The sequence below is a fragment of the Haliaeetus leucocephalus genome, unplaced genomic scaffold (assembly GCF_000737465.1).
Source record: "Haliaeetus leucocephalus isolate CR32 unplaced genomic scaffold, Haliaeetus_leucocephalus-4.0 Scaffold148, whole genome shotgun sequence".
NCBI lineage: Eukaryota > Metazoa > Chordata > Aves > Accipitriformes > Accipitridae > Haliaeetus > Haliaeetus leucocephalus.
In genome coordinates, this window is record NW_010972584.1 from 370602 (window position 1) to 387038 (window position 16437).

The following is a 16437-nucleotide window of genomic DNA, read 5'->3' on the forward strand; positions in this document are numbered from 1 at the left end:
ATACAGGTGTTACCTTGTCTGTGTAGCTATTGGGCCTTCTCCTCCTAACGTGTTAATGGAACAGTTGTGTGACAATGAGGAAATCTTAGTCACAGATGCAATGTATAGGTGCAGTTTCGCCTTAAAATGAATAGCAATGTTTTACTGCTGGCTGCTCTTAATCACAGATTGTATGGTTTTTATTGTGTTTACCTTCATGATTGGCTGATTTTCTATGAAGATCTGTAGAAGCTCTAAATATATTCTTGTGTAACCATTTGGAAGGCATGTATCATTGTAGCATCAAAGCGCTTCAAAGGAGTATGCTAAATCAGCTATAGGACAGATAGTGTATTGCCAAAATTATCTGATAGATTGTGTACATGGACAGAAGGTGATTTTGGATTAAGATGTAAAATCCCTTGATCAAGCTCCTGTATGAAAGTTAGGACTCATGCCACTAATTTGCTTTGATGCTTTTGAAGTCATCCTTTAAGTAAGCTGGTGACTAACAGAACTGCAGATGCACTATCAGAAATTTCCTCTGTAGTCTTGGAAGTGGATGGTGCTGATATATGACTGAAGTTACTTAAAGGAGACACAGATGCAGTGAGAGGGGAATGTCTGTATGGGTTCAGTTTACATGAATAAAGGCATCTTGATGAGCACACCATAACTTTCATTTCCAGAGCAAGACCATTTTCTATCACGGTTTTGCCATAATGGTTTGCACAAGACCTGTCATTGTGAAAGAGAAGGCAGTCCTTCTCAGCCCAATCCCAGCAACGTTGAGGGGAACACCAGATATGTTTTACAAGCATATGAGCCAGATTATAGCGCTAAGACTCCATCTGGACTGTTTTGATAAGTGGGAGCACACCAAAATGTTGTTGCAGTTTTCACTTGATGAGTTGCTTTTGTTAGCTTCAGCATCAGAACTGTTCGTTCATGCTTTTATGCTATCTTGGCAATGATTGCTTTTTCCATTCCTTGATGCACTGTTGATGTTGGTTGCTGGAACAGGAAGGTAAAAGGTTGAGTCTAGAAGCTGAAAAAAATATCAAACTGCACACTCCCGGTGGTTAAGGAAGGCAGAAGCACTGTTTTCTTCTCTTAGAAGAATGATGGTCAGACTGCTTTTCTGCAGAAACTTTTTTTTTTGCATAACTATGAGTATGATAGATAGTGAGAGAGTGCAGGGATTCCCTTCAGATGTGGATTTTGGTGTTTTCTTCCCAGCTGAGTTTGTGTTGGACCTTTTTAATGTAAATTGTGGAAGTTTGGGTAGCTTGAATTGGGGTACATTCAAAAAGAGTGCCCTGAATTTGCCATTTTCTGCTTGGGTTATGAGAATTGCACAAGGAAGAGGTTAAATTCATATGTTTCAAGTTTGAAGATGCAAGATCAAAGCTATGGCAAACAGCAATTTTATTAGTGAATTTCTGTTTCCATTTGACTGTAACTGGCTGTTCATGTTGTTGACTAGAAGCGAAACATGATTACAGTGGAAAGTGGGGGCTGGCACGCCTGAGTGGGCTATTGTGTCATTATCCATCAATCACAGGCAACAAGGAAACAGGTATTTAACACAGAAGGACACACAGTTATTATCCACCCCGTTCCCCTGCAAGCCACAGGGCACCTTTGAGACTCTTATTAAAGCTTTAATACCTACAGAGATCACAAGAAACACTGTATGCTACAGGATCAGAGATCAGGAGGATTGCTGTCATTCTACATCTGTGCAGGACAAGAAAACACATTAGGTGGAAGAGCACCGAGGGTGCTGGCAGACAACAGCCCTCTGCACTTCTGAGAAAAGGCACAAACTTCCCCCGATCCTCTCTCATTTGAGAGAGGGAGAATTTCTTCTTGCATCGTATCTGGCGACCTGTTTAACCCAGCATGTGTGAATGAGACAGCAACTGAGAGGTCCTCAGTACCACTGTGTGACCAGCTTACTGAATCTTTGGCTATGCTTGCTCCCAGAAGAGGGCAATAGGGGGGAAATCCTGAAGCCATTTTGCACAAAGAGGCACAGGAGGGAGGTAGAAAGTTCTTCCTGGTTTCTGCAGCGACAAAAGCTGTACAATGTGCGGTTGACTTGTTGCAATGAACTGTCTGATGTAAAGTAGCGTTCTGCCTTAAGGTTTGTTTTGCTGTGCTGTTGCACTCTGTGTGTGCATTGACAACTACCAGATGTTGTATCCAAGTGTCTTCCTGCATCTCCATCACTTCAGGCCACCTGTAAGTTCAGTTAGTTATGTCTTCAACAAACAGCTTCCAGTAGTAGATTCCCCAAAGGACGGGGGTCTAAAATCAAGTGCGTCATGTAATGAATTACATTTTTAATGAGGGTCAAAGCTATAAAGCTGTAAACATGAGATACAAGTATTTAATCTCTGAAACTGTCTTCTTTAGAACAAGAGGATGAAAGTAATTCTCTCCTGTTTTCATAGACAGCAGGGGAAATCTTAGGTTTTGTGATGTACAGTCCATGTCTTAGCAGGAGATTAGCAAATACTCAGATGGGCTCATGTACCAGATTTGAGCCAGGATGGCAGTAAAAGCCCAAGCAAACATTTGATGTACTTTTCCATCAAGGATCTCAGGAGCAGAGTTAACAGAGAAAGTAATTTTAAATCCTCGGAATCCCAAGATGTGTTTTCATACACGTAAAATCAGGTTGAGAAGTCTCACTAAGAAGCTGTCTCATGGTGTGAAGCTGTACATTAATGATATGATGACTAAGGCATTTTACTGTTTATTAAAGTCCTAGGTTTTTGAAAGCCTGATTGATTCTTCCCAACTTGTGATATCACTGGAGAAGAGAGCTGAGGTGGTTTGGTTGTTTTTTTCCCCTGACAAGGTGTTCTTCTGTGCCTGGTCCATGTGGGACTGGTGGTTGTCCTCTACCACTGCCTGCTTCTCTGCCCATCGCACTAACTTTGCTTGTCTGTTTTGCTATCTTCTGGGGTGTACTGGGCCCATCATTAAATGTAAGAAGTGAATTCCAAAATGTTTAATAGACACTTCTTAGTGACAGGCAAATGATTGATCCATCTGCTTCTAAGAGGAGCAGCTGAAAGCATCACGTCTCTGGTGCTCCAGTGCTTGCTGTTGAAAGATGAGCAGCCGCACACAAGGAGCTGCAGGCAGTACCTCTGTGTCTGTCTGCCCTTGGTCTGCACGGGCCAGTCTCTTTACTGAGCCGCCTGTCGCTGCCTGGCTTGATACATCCCTGGGTATTCGAGTCCCACAAGAGGTTCAAGTGGCAGTACTTGAGCCAGCTGCTACCGTGCTGCTTATCTGACAGTTCAAGATGTCTGTGCGTGCTGTTTCCCCTTCCTGGTCCCTTAGGAATTCAACCAAGCAGGGGCATTTGTGACACAACAGGGAATCGTGTTCTTTTCCTTCCTCAGTGTCAGGGCTATCATAGGAACTGCTCAGCTGCGCGCTCCTATGGCTAGACTCCCCTGAAGGGCTGAGGTCAGCTACCGGAGGCTCGGAGCCTGAATATTCGCACAGGAGAGTCGCTTCTTCTGCCTCTTGCACCCTGACAAGGCACTAAGCTACTTTCTTCAGCAATTCTGGGAACTGGCCAGGAAGGAGGCATCTGGACGTACCTCTGGTTGTTGTGCAGTGCAGTTGCCTGGATGAACCTCTTAGACCTTAGTGCCCCTGTAAAGGAGGACCTGCTGGGTCCTACGGGGAGCTGTGACACCCACTAGTGTTATGTTGCACCCAAGCCAGGCTGGCAGGAGAAACTCATTTCTTTCCTAAGAGCTCGGATAGCTCTGTTCTCACGCTGTGCCAGGTTTCTTGGGCAAATACTGACCAAAGAGGTTAAAGCAGCCGTTTCCCAAATCAGCTCCTAAGAAGAGCTCTCTTAAGAGGCAGCACCTGCTCAGATGTAGAAATCGGTATGGGTGCCAGCCTGAAGATGTGCCAGCTGCCTTGTGGTTCTATCTAGGTGTTAAGGATCTGGATTTAGCTTTTGGACAGGCCTTCTCAAGATCACAGTGGCGTGCTGGGAACTGTCATTGCGATGGCACAGGTGAGTGTTGCACTGCTGGTGCATTTCCCCAGCAACTGGCAGGGTTCTTTCTCTCACCCTTTGGGAGTCAGTATCAGGCACGCGCTTTTGCCATTAACTGGGAATTTAGGGATGTTGAGAAATTAAGTCTCCAAGGACAAAACCCTCTTTTCATCCAGAGCTGCTCCCTCTTCCCAGGGTTTTGGGATCTTTTCCTTTCAGCAGACTGGCTGTCCTGCAGGGAGCTTGCCCGAGCACTAGCTGCAGAGAAAGCATTGCCAGTGAAGGCTCTGAGTGCTTAATTCAGTGGGCGCAGAAGTGAGTTTGGAGGCATGTCTGGGTGACGTGCCTCTGGACCGCTCTCTTCCCCATTTACAGTTGGCGTGTTCTTAGCAAATGTTTGCTGCTTCGCAGAACATCCTGCACTCTGTTCACCACGCAGGTCAAGCTGTGTCAGAATTGGTGTGTAATCCCATGGTTACATGCTCCAGCAAAAGGACATGCTTTTGTTTGGGTGTGGGGACTTTAACTGCTTAATCAAATAGGCTGAATTTTCTCGGAATAAATTTACCCCTTTAAGGCAGAGCTTTCCAACCTGACTTTTTTCCAGCATGATTTTGCATTGGGATTGCTCTTTAGTGTTTTGATATTGTGCTTCAAATCTACGGGTAAGGAACTGGGCCTTTCCTCATTGTTCTCCTGGCTTCCTTATGGCCATTGCTAATTGTAAGGTACCCTGGGGGAAATGCACAGGAAGGTCCTGGGGTGGATTAGTGCATTGTGCTAATGTGCTTAATCTTTATATTGTTTAACAGCGTTATGAGATGAGATGACCTTTGAGGAAGAAGGTGGCCATACAACAAAGTACTGAGAAATGTGTCCAGGCTCTAGAGCAGCATTTTGGAGGGAGAAGGGAAATCCCTGTGTTGGGAGCAAAGGGAGTCTTTGAAGCAGCTGTTGGTCAAACACAGTGTCCAGGCAGTAGACCATGATGAATCAGAAAAGGAATATAGATGAGGCAGAGCCATGTAGACCCTTCCCTAGAGCTATCTATGAATATGCTAAATATTTAAATGCTCTTAAGTTTTGATAGTTTAAGTATACTTTTCAAATAGAGGATTCAACCTGATTCATACTTTTTTAAGCATGGGAACGTGTTTGATATGCACGACCTTCTTAGCTTACCCTATAATAAGTCCTTAACCATCCATGCTTCTTTTTAGCTGTGGAATGGGAGCGCAGCCAGTAATACCAGAGTGCAGAACTTGTCACCCTTTGAGCTGTTATCTCCTGATGCCCCCAGACCCTCACTGTCTGAACTCTAGAAACCCTCTTCTGACCCCTTTGTCCTGTATAGGAAAGGCTTTCATTTTAAAATTTCCGCATTTTTCCAGTGATCCTATAATGCTGATCTGCAAAGGTGCCCTCTTCAGAGGGGTGAGGGAAGCTGGAGGTTAGAATTAGCTGGACAGGGAGACGTTAGGGCTTTCAGTGGCAGCTAAAAGGTCCACTGCACTTTACTGGATCAAAGAAAACTTTCAGATGTGTTGAAATCTCCTTAAAGGGTGAAATGCAGAAGCCATTCGTATCACCTACCACCCAAAGCTTGCCCTAGAGCGTGTGAAGTCCAAGGCACATTTTGTGTTTTCTCAAGCTGCGACACGTGGCTGTTATCCTTCCTGGAGCCATAGTTGGGAGCTTGCCTGTACCAACTGTTTTGGTGGTGTTCTCAGAGCAGGACTGAGCGTGCTGACAAGTGAAGCAAATGCTGTGTTTAAAAGATAAGCATTTTGAGAGTCCTAACTTGGAAGTGAATTGGAGTTCATAATTCAGGCAGTAAAATGTAGAGAGCTGGCATAGTCTGAAAGGCAATTTTTGTGTATATTTGCGAAAAGGATGTCAGTGGGGGGAGATGAGTTGTAGAAAGATACTGGGACTTGCTTAAAAAGAGTATGGCTGGTATCCAGGGAATTTAGAAATCGTAGGAAGAAAACTGGAGGTGTCTCAGCAGGCTAGATTGGGTGTCTGTGGAAATGAGGTACTTAAAGGATGCAGACTGGTACCTTCTGCTCAAGGACAAATGACCTGGATAACCAGGCAGAAAGGGAAGCCTGAGGAGGGGCATCCGGGAGCAAGTAGAAATGGAAACGTGTGTCACGGTGGATGGTCCCCGTGCAAGTAGGTAATGGGTTTTATATGAAAGGAGTTTGAAAAAGAGGCACTGGGTGCTATCTGGGATAAAATAATCCTTGTATAGCATCTCAATCTGTTATATTTAGCTACTACATCTTTAGGACTCTCTAAGTTATCCTCCTAGTGCCTCAGTTCTGTTTTAGGGCCAATTTTGTTTAACATGCCCATCAGTGATGTGCCTGAAATTATGTTCTGTTAACTCAGGATTGATGATGACATCTTTCAGCTCTCAGTCTCGGGCCTCCTCTGACCTTGAAGACCATGAGCCCTGAGCATGCCATGCTGGTTGGCATCAGATCACTGTTGAAACAAATGCCTTACTGCTAAATGGTTCAAAGGGATGCCACATGCTCTTGAGCTCCAAGCATCACTGATGCTCAGGAGCCAAACATCCTCCTTTCCAGGTGACCACTAACACAACTATTGTGCAAGATTCATCTCAGTGTTAGTCTTGATAAAAACCTGTAATAATAATAATACGCAGCAAGGTTGTTTGGGTCCACTTGGTGATGTAACCATTCCCCAGGGATCCACCTGACCATCTTTTTCCCCTGTATATCTTGAACCTTCTGCCTTGACTGTCAGCTACTCAGCAGTAGACTACTGGACACTGATAGGTTAGGCCAATAAAAAGAAGTCCCTGAGCTGCAAATGGTTGGGGAGCTGGAGAAGGGGGCTGAGAGCCTTGGGGAGAGTCCCACTACACTAGGAATTTGCTTGTAATTGCTCTTCCTGTAGGAAATGCCAGATTGCTGCAGTGCCTGCAGCAGGCTGGATTGCTCTTGTTTCTTCATCTCTCCATGTCATGCTCTGTTTTCTAAATGTTTAATTACAGATGGATTGTGGTTTGTGAGTTCACAGCTTTTCTCATCTGCTTTTTGTCAAAGGTAAGCAAATGTACTGCCTGTTGCTCTGTAGAGTTGAGTCCCTTGCACAGCAGCTGCCAAGGAGCTTGGAGATAAAAACTTCAGCATATGGAAAAAACGGGATGAGAAGCCAGTTTCTGTGGCTGAAATGATCTTGTTTTGAAATATTTCCAGCTGGTCTCTTACCCTCCCAGGCATCTTGGTGTTGGCCCTCTGCTCCATCCCAGGAAGCTGCTGCCTCCTGAATTCCATGAGCAGCTGGGGATGTGTGGCTTAGAGGGACTTTTGGTGTTTGACCCTGTCTGCGTGCTTTATCTGAAGATGAATACCTTAAGGGAGAGAACCTTGTGCTCTCCCTGCCAGCTTCCCTGCAGCCTCTGTATAGAGATGAGAACCATGCCAGTGAAATAGGATGCGATTATGTAATTTACATTGTGTTGCAGTTGGGGTTGTTAAATTTGCATTTATAATCCATACTCAAATAGGAGAAAAACCTGAAAGCAGTCTGATTTGCGGTTACAATTAGATAACCAGACTTCTGCTGTCAGCCACTTGTCTCCCTGTCCTGTGCCGTCCAGTGCATTTGGAGGCCAGGACTGGAAAATACCCTGAGCATTGTGAGTGCTCGCTGTCCTAGGAAGTGCTGCTGGGACCATGGGCTCCCTCTGCATTCCCAGGCTGCCTGCTGGGGTACTATCTGAGGCTCCCCAAGGCAATAAACACTAGTCATTAATCAGTTTAAATAATTTTTAAATGATGGGTGTATAATGATTTTTTAATAACCATCCTAATTATAGTAAATATGCATAAGAGGGCTGAAATAACATCATGTAAACGAGGTTAATTCTGGTATTTTAATGTGACTGCTTTGCTGTGCTGCCCGTAAGCATTCTTTTGTCATAATCTTTGTATGCAATTTTATATCTGTGTGCAAATGATATTTTCAGTTCATTTTTAACATGTGGAACCATGTCAGTTTTCCAACTTGATTATTAGTCAGCAAGAAGGATACCACAACCTTTCAGTTCATGGCACGGATATTTTCCATTTAATCAAACTATGGACAATATAAGAAATAATTAGCTGAAGTGGTGTTTGGTTTTGTGCATGAGCCAGCCGCTGGAGGAGATCTGAGTATGGTTCGCTTGTGGTGCAGGCACCTCCTGCACTCCTGTGGTTGCTGCTCTGTGGTTGTAGCCAAGGAGAAAACTTTGATTTATTAATCCTTGTGGATTTGGGGGCTCCAGAGCTGATCCTTGGTTCTGTTCCAGAAATGACCTGCGCCGCTCCAGGTGTGTCATCTGTAAAGCTGAGACTGACAATTGCTATTCCACTGAGTCAGGTACCCATGGCCTTTCTTGTGACGAGGGATGGTGGCGTGTGGTTACCATCCCACTGGAAGAGCTGGAGCACACTTCCTCCGCAGCAATCCACAGCAGCGTAGGTTGCTACATCCACGTCTCCGTGTGGTTTGGCAGCCCCTGTGGTAGCTGCTGAAGCATGACCCATGGGGTGGAATACTTGGAGAGCTGTCAGCTCATTGTTAAGAGGCTCTGAAGTGAGATTTTACTGAAGGTTTTAATGTTTGACCAAATTCAGTTAAAGCAGAATCCTGGTTTGATTTGAGGGAGTGTGCTGTGCTCCAAAAGCTCTCCATGTTTCAAATTTTCTAGGTCGCTCTTGGATGCTCTAAATTTTTTTCAGAGAAACCGTTAGCAAAAACTTTGACATTGATGATTTGTATTCTTCTGTCATCTCAGTCTTGGAGAGCATAAAGATACTTTTTTGGCAAGTTCTCCCCCTCCTCAACCCCCAGTCATCATCATTAGAAGGCTGTCAACAAACATGAAAAATACCAGCATGCCAACTGTAAATGCTAATTGACAGATAAGCAGCTGAAGTGGGTAACTCGTGCTATGTCTGACCTGCAGCAGTCTGTCTCCTGGCCCTGTCAGTAGCTGCGTTGCTTCCCTAGGAAGCGTGATCAAAGCGATCTGTGCTCACATACCTGCACTACTTCGTAGCATGCACAACTTCTCCTGTACCTGTGAGTTAGCTGTGCTCTGTTCAGAGCAGGAGGTGAGTTCTTTCCTTGCTAAAGTAGTCCGATTGCAAAGAGGATAAACTAAAGATGAGTTAAAACCAACCTCATGAGTGGGCATTATGTGTGCTAGGAATGTGGTCTGGTTTTTTTTCTTACAGTTGGCTTACCTTTACCTTTTAGATCTTACTGATATTCTTTTAATGCTTCTGGTTTAACTGCCTTTGGGGACAAAGAGCTTGGAAGCTGCTCTAGTAAAACTGGAGTTTTGTTGCTGAAACCTTGTGCCCAGCTGACACAAAATCTCCAAAGTGCTTTTGGAAGGATTTCATCACCTGTGGATATCATGGCTAAGGGAGCTTCCCTTTTTCTTTCCTCCTCTTAAAGTAACCTGTTCTTGTGGGGTTTGTCCCTGCTCAATGAAGGGCTTTGAGACATTGATACTTGCTGTGTGCACCTTCTGCAAACAGGCTTTACAGTTTCATGGCATCGCTCTCTAGGACTACCTCATGATGGGATTGCTTAGTTGATCAGAGTCTCCTGACAGTAACATTTACATACTAAGCCATCAGCTGTTATTCCAGATGATGCAGGTTTTTTAGTAGCTTTAGCTGAAATGGCTTGTACTGAATTGTATCACTTAGACTAGAATCCAGTATTGCATTTCCAACAGACCTCTAAGTGAAAAAGCATGTATAACTGTGTTTGAAAGATATCGAACAGTAGCATAAATCACTGCTCCCAGCAGTAAAGCCCTGATGCTCTGTTTTGATGAATTTGGCAATTCAGAAAAAACAGTAGAATCTGCTTGTGCCCTTGGAAATCTAGGCATTTCCGTGGCTGAGAGCTTGGTGTTCTAGTACTGCAGAGCTGTGCTGCCTTTTAAACCCTTCACTGGTGAGTCAACTGTGTGTTTACTGCTAGTTTTGTGGGGGAGGTTCCTGACTGGGAGGACCAGAGAGACATTTCTGTAGCATACTGATTTAGAAAGAAAAGGCCAAGCTGCTCAGAAGTGGAGGATGTTGAAAATCCACAAGGAGAATTAACGGGATAGTGCAATTCAGTCGGTGAGAGAGGTCCAGGATAAAATGCGTGAATATGGAAGAGATTGTTACAGTCTGGTTACCAGACAGTACATGTGGCATACCTTGGGCTTACCTTTTTTTTCCCCTCTAGCACTGTTCCCTGAATTCTCAGAAGATCTTTGGATTTCACAAAGGTCTGCTCAATTGGAAGTGGTGAACTGAAAATCAGAGTATTATCCAAAACATTTTGCAGAGAAAAGGAAGAAGATATAGATGAAAAAGAATAAGCAGTGATGGGGACTAGAGGAAATAAAGGTTCTGAAAATATTTGAGATAGAATCTAGTAACAAAATGGGGGAATGAGAATTTAAAGTCACTGAATCCTGACAATGTGTGTCCTAAATGAAGGACTCATTTTGGAGTGTTAAATGATGATTGCAACCTTGAAAATAACTTTATCAAGAAGAAATCAGTAAGAGAGAGCTTGCTGGAAAAATGAGCAGGCAATCAGCAGGGTGTTAAGGAAATTAAGGAGTAATTATGCAAGTGACACTTTCTGCAGTCTCCAAGAACTGAATTTGCAGTAGAGACCAGCACCACATGCACTTAAAAACCATTTTCTGTAAAAAAAAAAATACTCCTAAGGCTTCTGGCAAGTTTTATCCTCAATGGCTGGTAGAAGGATGAAGCTGTATGATGGATTGCCCTACCAGAGGAAGCGTCCTCAAATCTAGTTGTCCTTGTCTCCTGAGCTCCTAGGCAGGGCTGCAACTGCCTGCAGAGGAGCTGCTGTTTCTGAGGACTCCCCTGGGCTCACGGAGTGGCCACAGCTCTGCTCATGAGGATGTGCACCCTGCCTTCTCTCCCTGCCTGTGCTCGGTGGGTCCTGAGGCAGACGTGGGCATTTCTAGCCTGCTCTCCTGGCACTGCCCATCTCTTGAGTGTGTGGTGTGGTGTGATGTGATGGGTGCCCTGCCTGGGAGAGGAAGGATGTCCATCTCGGAGGGACCAACAGTCCCAGTGGGACAGCCTTGATTTCCACTTCCCTGTCCTTCTCACTTGTTTTCCTCACATGCCTTAAAGAAGGTGCAAACCTTCTAGACATGTAAAGTAGGCAATACTGCATGCTGTGAATAGACCCCGAGGAGATTCCTTGCGTCTGAGGTTGCAGCACTGTGCTCTGGGTGCACGTACCAGCCCTCTGCAAGGTCTAGGAATGGCTCAGCTTTCTGTGAGGCAAAGGGTCATCCATGTTGGAAAGCAGTGCTTGAACAGCTGGGCAGCAGAAAGGAAACCCCTTAGGCCTGGTAGGAAAGGATGGGCTTGGTCTGTAAAAGGCAGGCTGTGGAGAGGGGAGGTGGTGGAACCTGACCTTACAGGGCAGTGTCTTTGGTCTCCAACTTTCTCTGCTGCATTTTTTTGTAGGGATTAAAGGATTGTTGTACTGCTGCTGAGTGATTCCCTCCCATGAACTCTTCCCTCCTACTTTACATATTCCTAGCATCTCCCTCACGTTCTGCACAGCAATTCATGCATGGGTGTATCGTGACTTCTGAATAATAACTCTGGGAACTTGTTTTCTCATGTTCATGGTTTGCTCTGGGGGCTCTTGCATGACTAGGCTACAGGGTCAGAGTACCTAGGAAACTTCGGGCTCACCGGGGGTCTCAAAAATAGCTTGGGGCCATTTACAGTTCCCTGACATCTGTCTGTACCATCCAGCAATGGGCCAGAGGAGCAGCTGCTCTCCTGGGGCTTGGGAGACCTGGGTCTGTGTCTCATTATTGGTACCGAGTCTCATATTGTGGTATTGGGAAATACAGACTGCGTGGTCTGGCAGTGCCTCCAGTGACATGAGATATCTCATGGCTCCATGCATTTGTGGCTCGGCCTGCATCCTGCACACCCAGGCATGGTCTGTTGTCCACGGCAGATGAGAGCCACCAGGAGTCCTTGCTGCTCACTGCTTTTATGGGCTGCCCTGGGCAGGAGCTGGCAGACTTGCACCTACGACTTCATTTCACCTGTAAATCATCTGCATTTCAGCAAAGCTTGTGGATTTGTTGGGCTTCTGACATCTCTCCAAAGTGTCATGCACGGAGCTGAAAGCAGTGTGTCTTTGTAGGCAGTGGAGCGGCTCTGCTGGTTGTGGAGCCAGGGGCCTTGCCACATGCTGGCACACTTCTCTGAAGGAAAGCCAGGGTTTCATGAGTGACACGAAGACTAACCCAAGTATGAAAAGTCTCTCACCTCAGTGGCATTTTTCCTTGTATTCCTCCTCAAGTAGCTGCCTTGAGGCCAGCCTGGTGTGAAGGAGGCTGTCCAGCTGCCCCTTTCCAGCATGTGGACAAAAGCAGGTTAAAGCAGTTTCCCTCTTGTGCCCTGGTTACTCTACCTCTGCTCTTCCTGGGAGGTGACAAAGCCTCTTCTGCCTAGTTCCTCTGGAGCTAACACGCAGCTTTGTAGCCCCGTGCTAGAGCAGGGCACAGGCAGTTTCCCTTCCACTTCCATGGCAAAGCTCCAGCTAACTGAACCGGGAGACTTTCTCCCCCTTTCACCCTGTTTCACTTGCGAAACCTTTAGGAACCAGAGCTTTAACCCCTTTCTTTGCCGCTGAGTAATCTGTGTGTGCTGGGCACATTCGTCATTTACCCCCTTGTCTCAACAGGGAACTCTTTCGATCGGTGGCAAAGAAGTGACCCTTGAGTACACTCCGTGCCCAGAGTTTTGGCGTTGCAAACGTGTAAGTATACAATCAGAGAGCTGTGTTGTGCTTCCCCTGCTGGCTCTCCTGGCAGTGGCAGCAGAGAGGAGTGTTAAATATTTGTTCAGTGGCTGAATATCCTTAAGAGTAATACCTGCCCTGAAGCTCTTGTCTCTTCTAAACTTTTGGGGTTTTGCCTGCCTTGTTTTTCATACCACTTATGAGTGCATGTTGCGCTGGCACAGGTAGCCAGTGTTTTATGCACAGAGCAGTTCCATCCCTATGCAGTGATTCCCTTTTAACAAGTGGGGAAAATAGTGTGTGGATCCTTTCTCCTTAAAAACTAACATGAGACAGTGATTCTGCCAACCAGAATGGAACAGGCTTTCACTCTGGTTCATGTGTGTAACTGCAAGTGTCTTCACTGCCCAGGTAACCAGAACTTTCACCAGTGTAAAAGTGCAAACCACCCCTCTGTCTCATGCAGGAACCTGTGATATAGATTTGAGTGTAGTAAGTGCAGCAGGGAAGGAAGCATGGAAACGAGTCCAAGCCTAGGCAGCAGTTAGTACAGACTGGAACTGGCCTATTTCTGGGGAGGCACAGTTGCCCGAGGGTCAGCTTTGTTCCCATGCCGTTCCAGCCGTTCTCCCAGAATGGGCGCTTTTGGCTGCAGGAGGCAGGGAGGAGTGCTGGAGCAAAGGGCAGGGTTGTTGCCTGCATTCCCACTGACTGCAGACCAAGAGGTTGCAGCAGTGCAGGAAGGGATCAGTTCTAGTTAAGACTCCCACCTTGACCGTTGGATCACACTGGGCTACAAAGACCTTCATCCAGGCTAATTAGATGCACTCCAGCTGCCAGCAGAGCTGTTGCTCAGCGCCTCGTCTGTGCTTACAATGCTCCAGAGATCAAGTAGAGACAGAAGTTTCAAGCAGTGGTTTCACAACAGCTCAGTGCAATGAGAAGTAGCTGGAAGTGTATGTCCCTACCGTTGCTGTGCACAAGCATGGCCTGAAAGAGCTTTCTTGTGCCCCAGGGCATTTGCAGGCCTTTAGTTAGAGAGAAGAAAATTGCATGAAAGAGAAGCAATGCATTTACAAAGAGTTTGAAGAGGAAGTTAGGAATGCTATGTTTGGAGAGAGCTGTGAAAATGGGGCACTTGGCTCTTTCCACCGTGGTTCTGGGTGGGATAACCATCCGAACCTGTACAGCTCTACCTCTTGGTTAGCAGACGCCTCTTCACTGATTCTCCCTGTGCAGCAAATTACATCAGTATCTACAGTTTAGCTCAGATAAGGACTTTGTCACTGCTTTAGGAGTGAGTTGAGATTAGAGAATACAAAGGTAACTTTGGATCCTTTGAAACAATATTGTGGCTAGCAGTATGGTGCCTAGCATGGAGCTTTTTGGTCCAGTATCACGTGAGAGGACTAGTGAAGTACCTCCATGGTGTGAACAAATCTGTGCTCAGAAGTTGTGTGAAAGTCCTGTTCCCAAGGCAATCCCAGTTGTGAGCCATGTGAACTTTTCCCTTCCATTCCAGCCAAGGCTCCTGCGGCCATTACACATCCTGTCTCTTAAGCTCTCACTGTAACTTTTCCATGGCTGTTACTTACTTTCTGAAAGCACTGCAGAGTCTGGCCTTCTGGAGTAGGTTGTACCCACTGCCTTCAAAACATGACTTCCTCATGCTGTCCATCTTCCGTTGCAGTGTAAGGTGTGTACTGTGGGCTACAGATCTTCCTGCTCCTATTGCAAGCTCCCAAGAGATGGTGAGTATATCTGGTCCCCTGTGCTTGGTCGGTTAAGTTTCATCTGCCCTGACAAGTAAGTTTGTCTTCTGGCTTCCCTGTGGCATCCCTTTTAATGGGCTAGCTGAGCACTGTGTTAGGAGGATTATTAGTTTTGCTTCATTTAGACCCTTTTCCCTGTCCACACTAAAGATGTTACATGCAGATGTGTTGCTACCAGGTTCTCTGTTCTTGTGAGGCTTGGTGGAGAGGTGTCTTACTGCACAAAGCCTTTCCTTCCTATTGCTTTGGTATTGTCCTTTGTCCACAGAGTTACGCGTTGTGTGTCCTCTAGGACTGTGAGCTAGCTCTGCTGGCCATAGGTGAGATGGCTTCCCCTCAACCCACCTTCCTTAGGAGATGCAGCTGCATGTTTTTAGTGTTATTCTTTTGAGGCTCTCAGATTAGAGGTGAATCCAGGATTTGAATTGCTGAACTCACCTTGCTGATTGTAAGTGCATGGAAAGGATTTCTGCTCCTCCAGGAGCTTCTCCTCACCCCACCAGCACCTCTGCTTTTTGGGGTGGGAGGGCACGAGAGCCAAAACACACTCCCTTGAGGAACTGATTTCTTTGGGACGAGCAGGTATTCCAGGCACTTTGTAAGCTTTGACTCTGTATCTTTGAGCAGGCTTCTGATGTTTTGCATTTCTTACCTGCGTACCCCAGGCAGAAGGACATTAAAATAACTACTGATGCAGAACTTTTTATTTACTGAAGCACTGTCCCTGTGGTTGTGTTTTTGTTGCACTGTGGCTCCTCCATCAGCATTATGAAGGCAAAATTCTCATAGCTGGCCTAGCACAACTGTGGGTTGTAATAAAAATGCTGAGGAGCAAATTAAACAGAGCTTTAAGATGCTTTGAAGACAGATTGTGGTGCATGCTTCTTACTGACCTGCTTTTGTTGATTTTGAAAATGTGTAATAAGGTAACCTCTGTATGACTGTCCTTTAATTGCCGAGTGAAACAAAACAACTCTAGGCATACATATATAGTCGTTACTGCAGCTTTGCGTGAGTTCTTGCACGCTTTGTGACTCATGGTCTTGAAATGGACTTTAATATGCCTCTCTTACAGGAAGCAGAGCAGGCCCAGATTCCAGAGGTGGTTCTGAGGGAGAGGATGCATCAGCTGAGCAAGAATTCAGTAAGAGAATTGCTTTTCCCACCTCCGGGGTTGTGCTTATGTCTGTGTGATTTGCATGGGCAGTTTTCACAGCTGCACATGCAGATTGGTTTCCTATGCAAATTTTACACGAGGTTCTGCTCATGAAGTGTAGCCAAAACTCTGCACGCTGCAAACTGCAGACAGATTAGTATGGGCCTGTCCAACATGAGCTGTGCTGACAGCCAAGCAAGTCAGTGTGCAACTTTCCCAACGTTTATACATAGAATCGTTGTGTGTTCTGCCATGCTGCCCGCTGCCCAAACAGAACGAGAGTGGGGAGGTGCTCCGGTGGGCATTAAAGAGTGAAGCTTCACTGTGCCAAGTCTTGCACTCTCATTTCTTTCTCTTTGTGGGAAGAGGCTTCAGCAGCAGGTGCAGGGCTGGTGATGTCTGACTTTGCAGTCCCACAGCTTTGGCTTCCCTTTCCAACAGCTTTAGCAGCTCAGGTAGGGATCTCTTTTGAAGTGAAGCCAGATGCTTCAGAGGCCTTCAAGCACAGAAACTTCATGGGATTTATATTCTCTGCATTGCATAACTAGGCTGGGGGGCAGGGTGTTTCCATAAATATCTGCCTCATCTGTGGTAAGTAGGCACCTGATCAAAATCAGTGTTATGATTCATTTCACTTAGTGATC

General features: G+C 45.8%; 1 protein-coding gene across 3 annotated transcripts in view; it reads left to right on the forward strand.

The window, feature by feature from the left end:
- Positions 1 to 16437, forward strand: part of RBM6 (RNA binding motif protein 6) — a 54578-nt gene that overhangs the window by 25329 nt on the left and 12812 nt on the right. For all 3 annotated transcript variants that reach the window (XM_010561554.1, XM_010561553.1, XM_010561556.1), the window contains exons 6-8: positions 12809 to 12883; positions 14556 to 14616; positions 15713 to 15781. In XM_010561554.1, coding sequence (XP_010559856.1) covers positions 12809 to 12883; positions 14556 to 14616; positions 15713 to 15781 — 205 coding nt within the window. The remainder of the gene's footprint in view (positions 1 to 12808; positions 12884 to 14555; positions 14617 to 15712; positions 15782 to 16437) is intronic.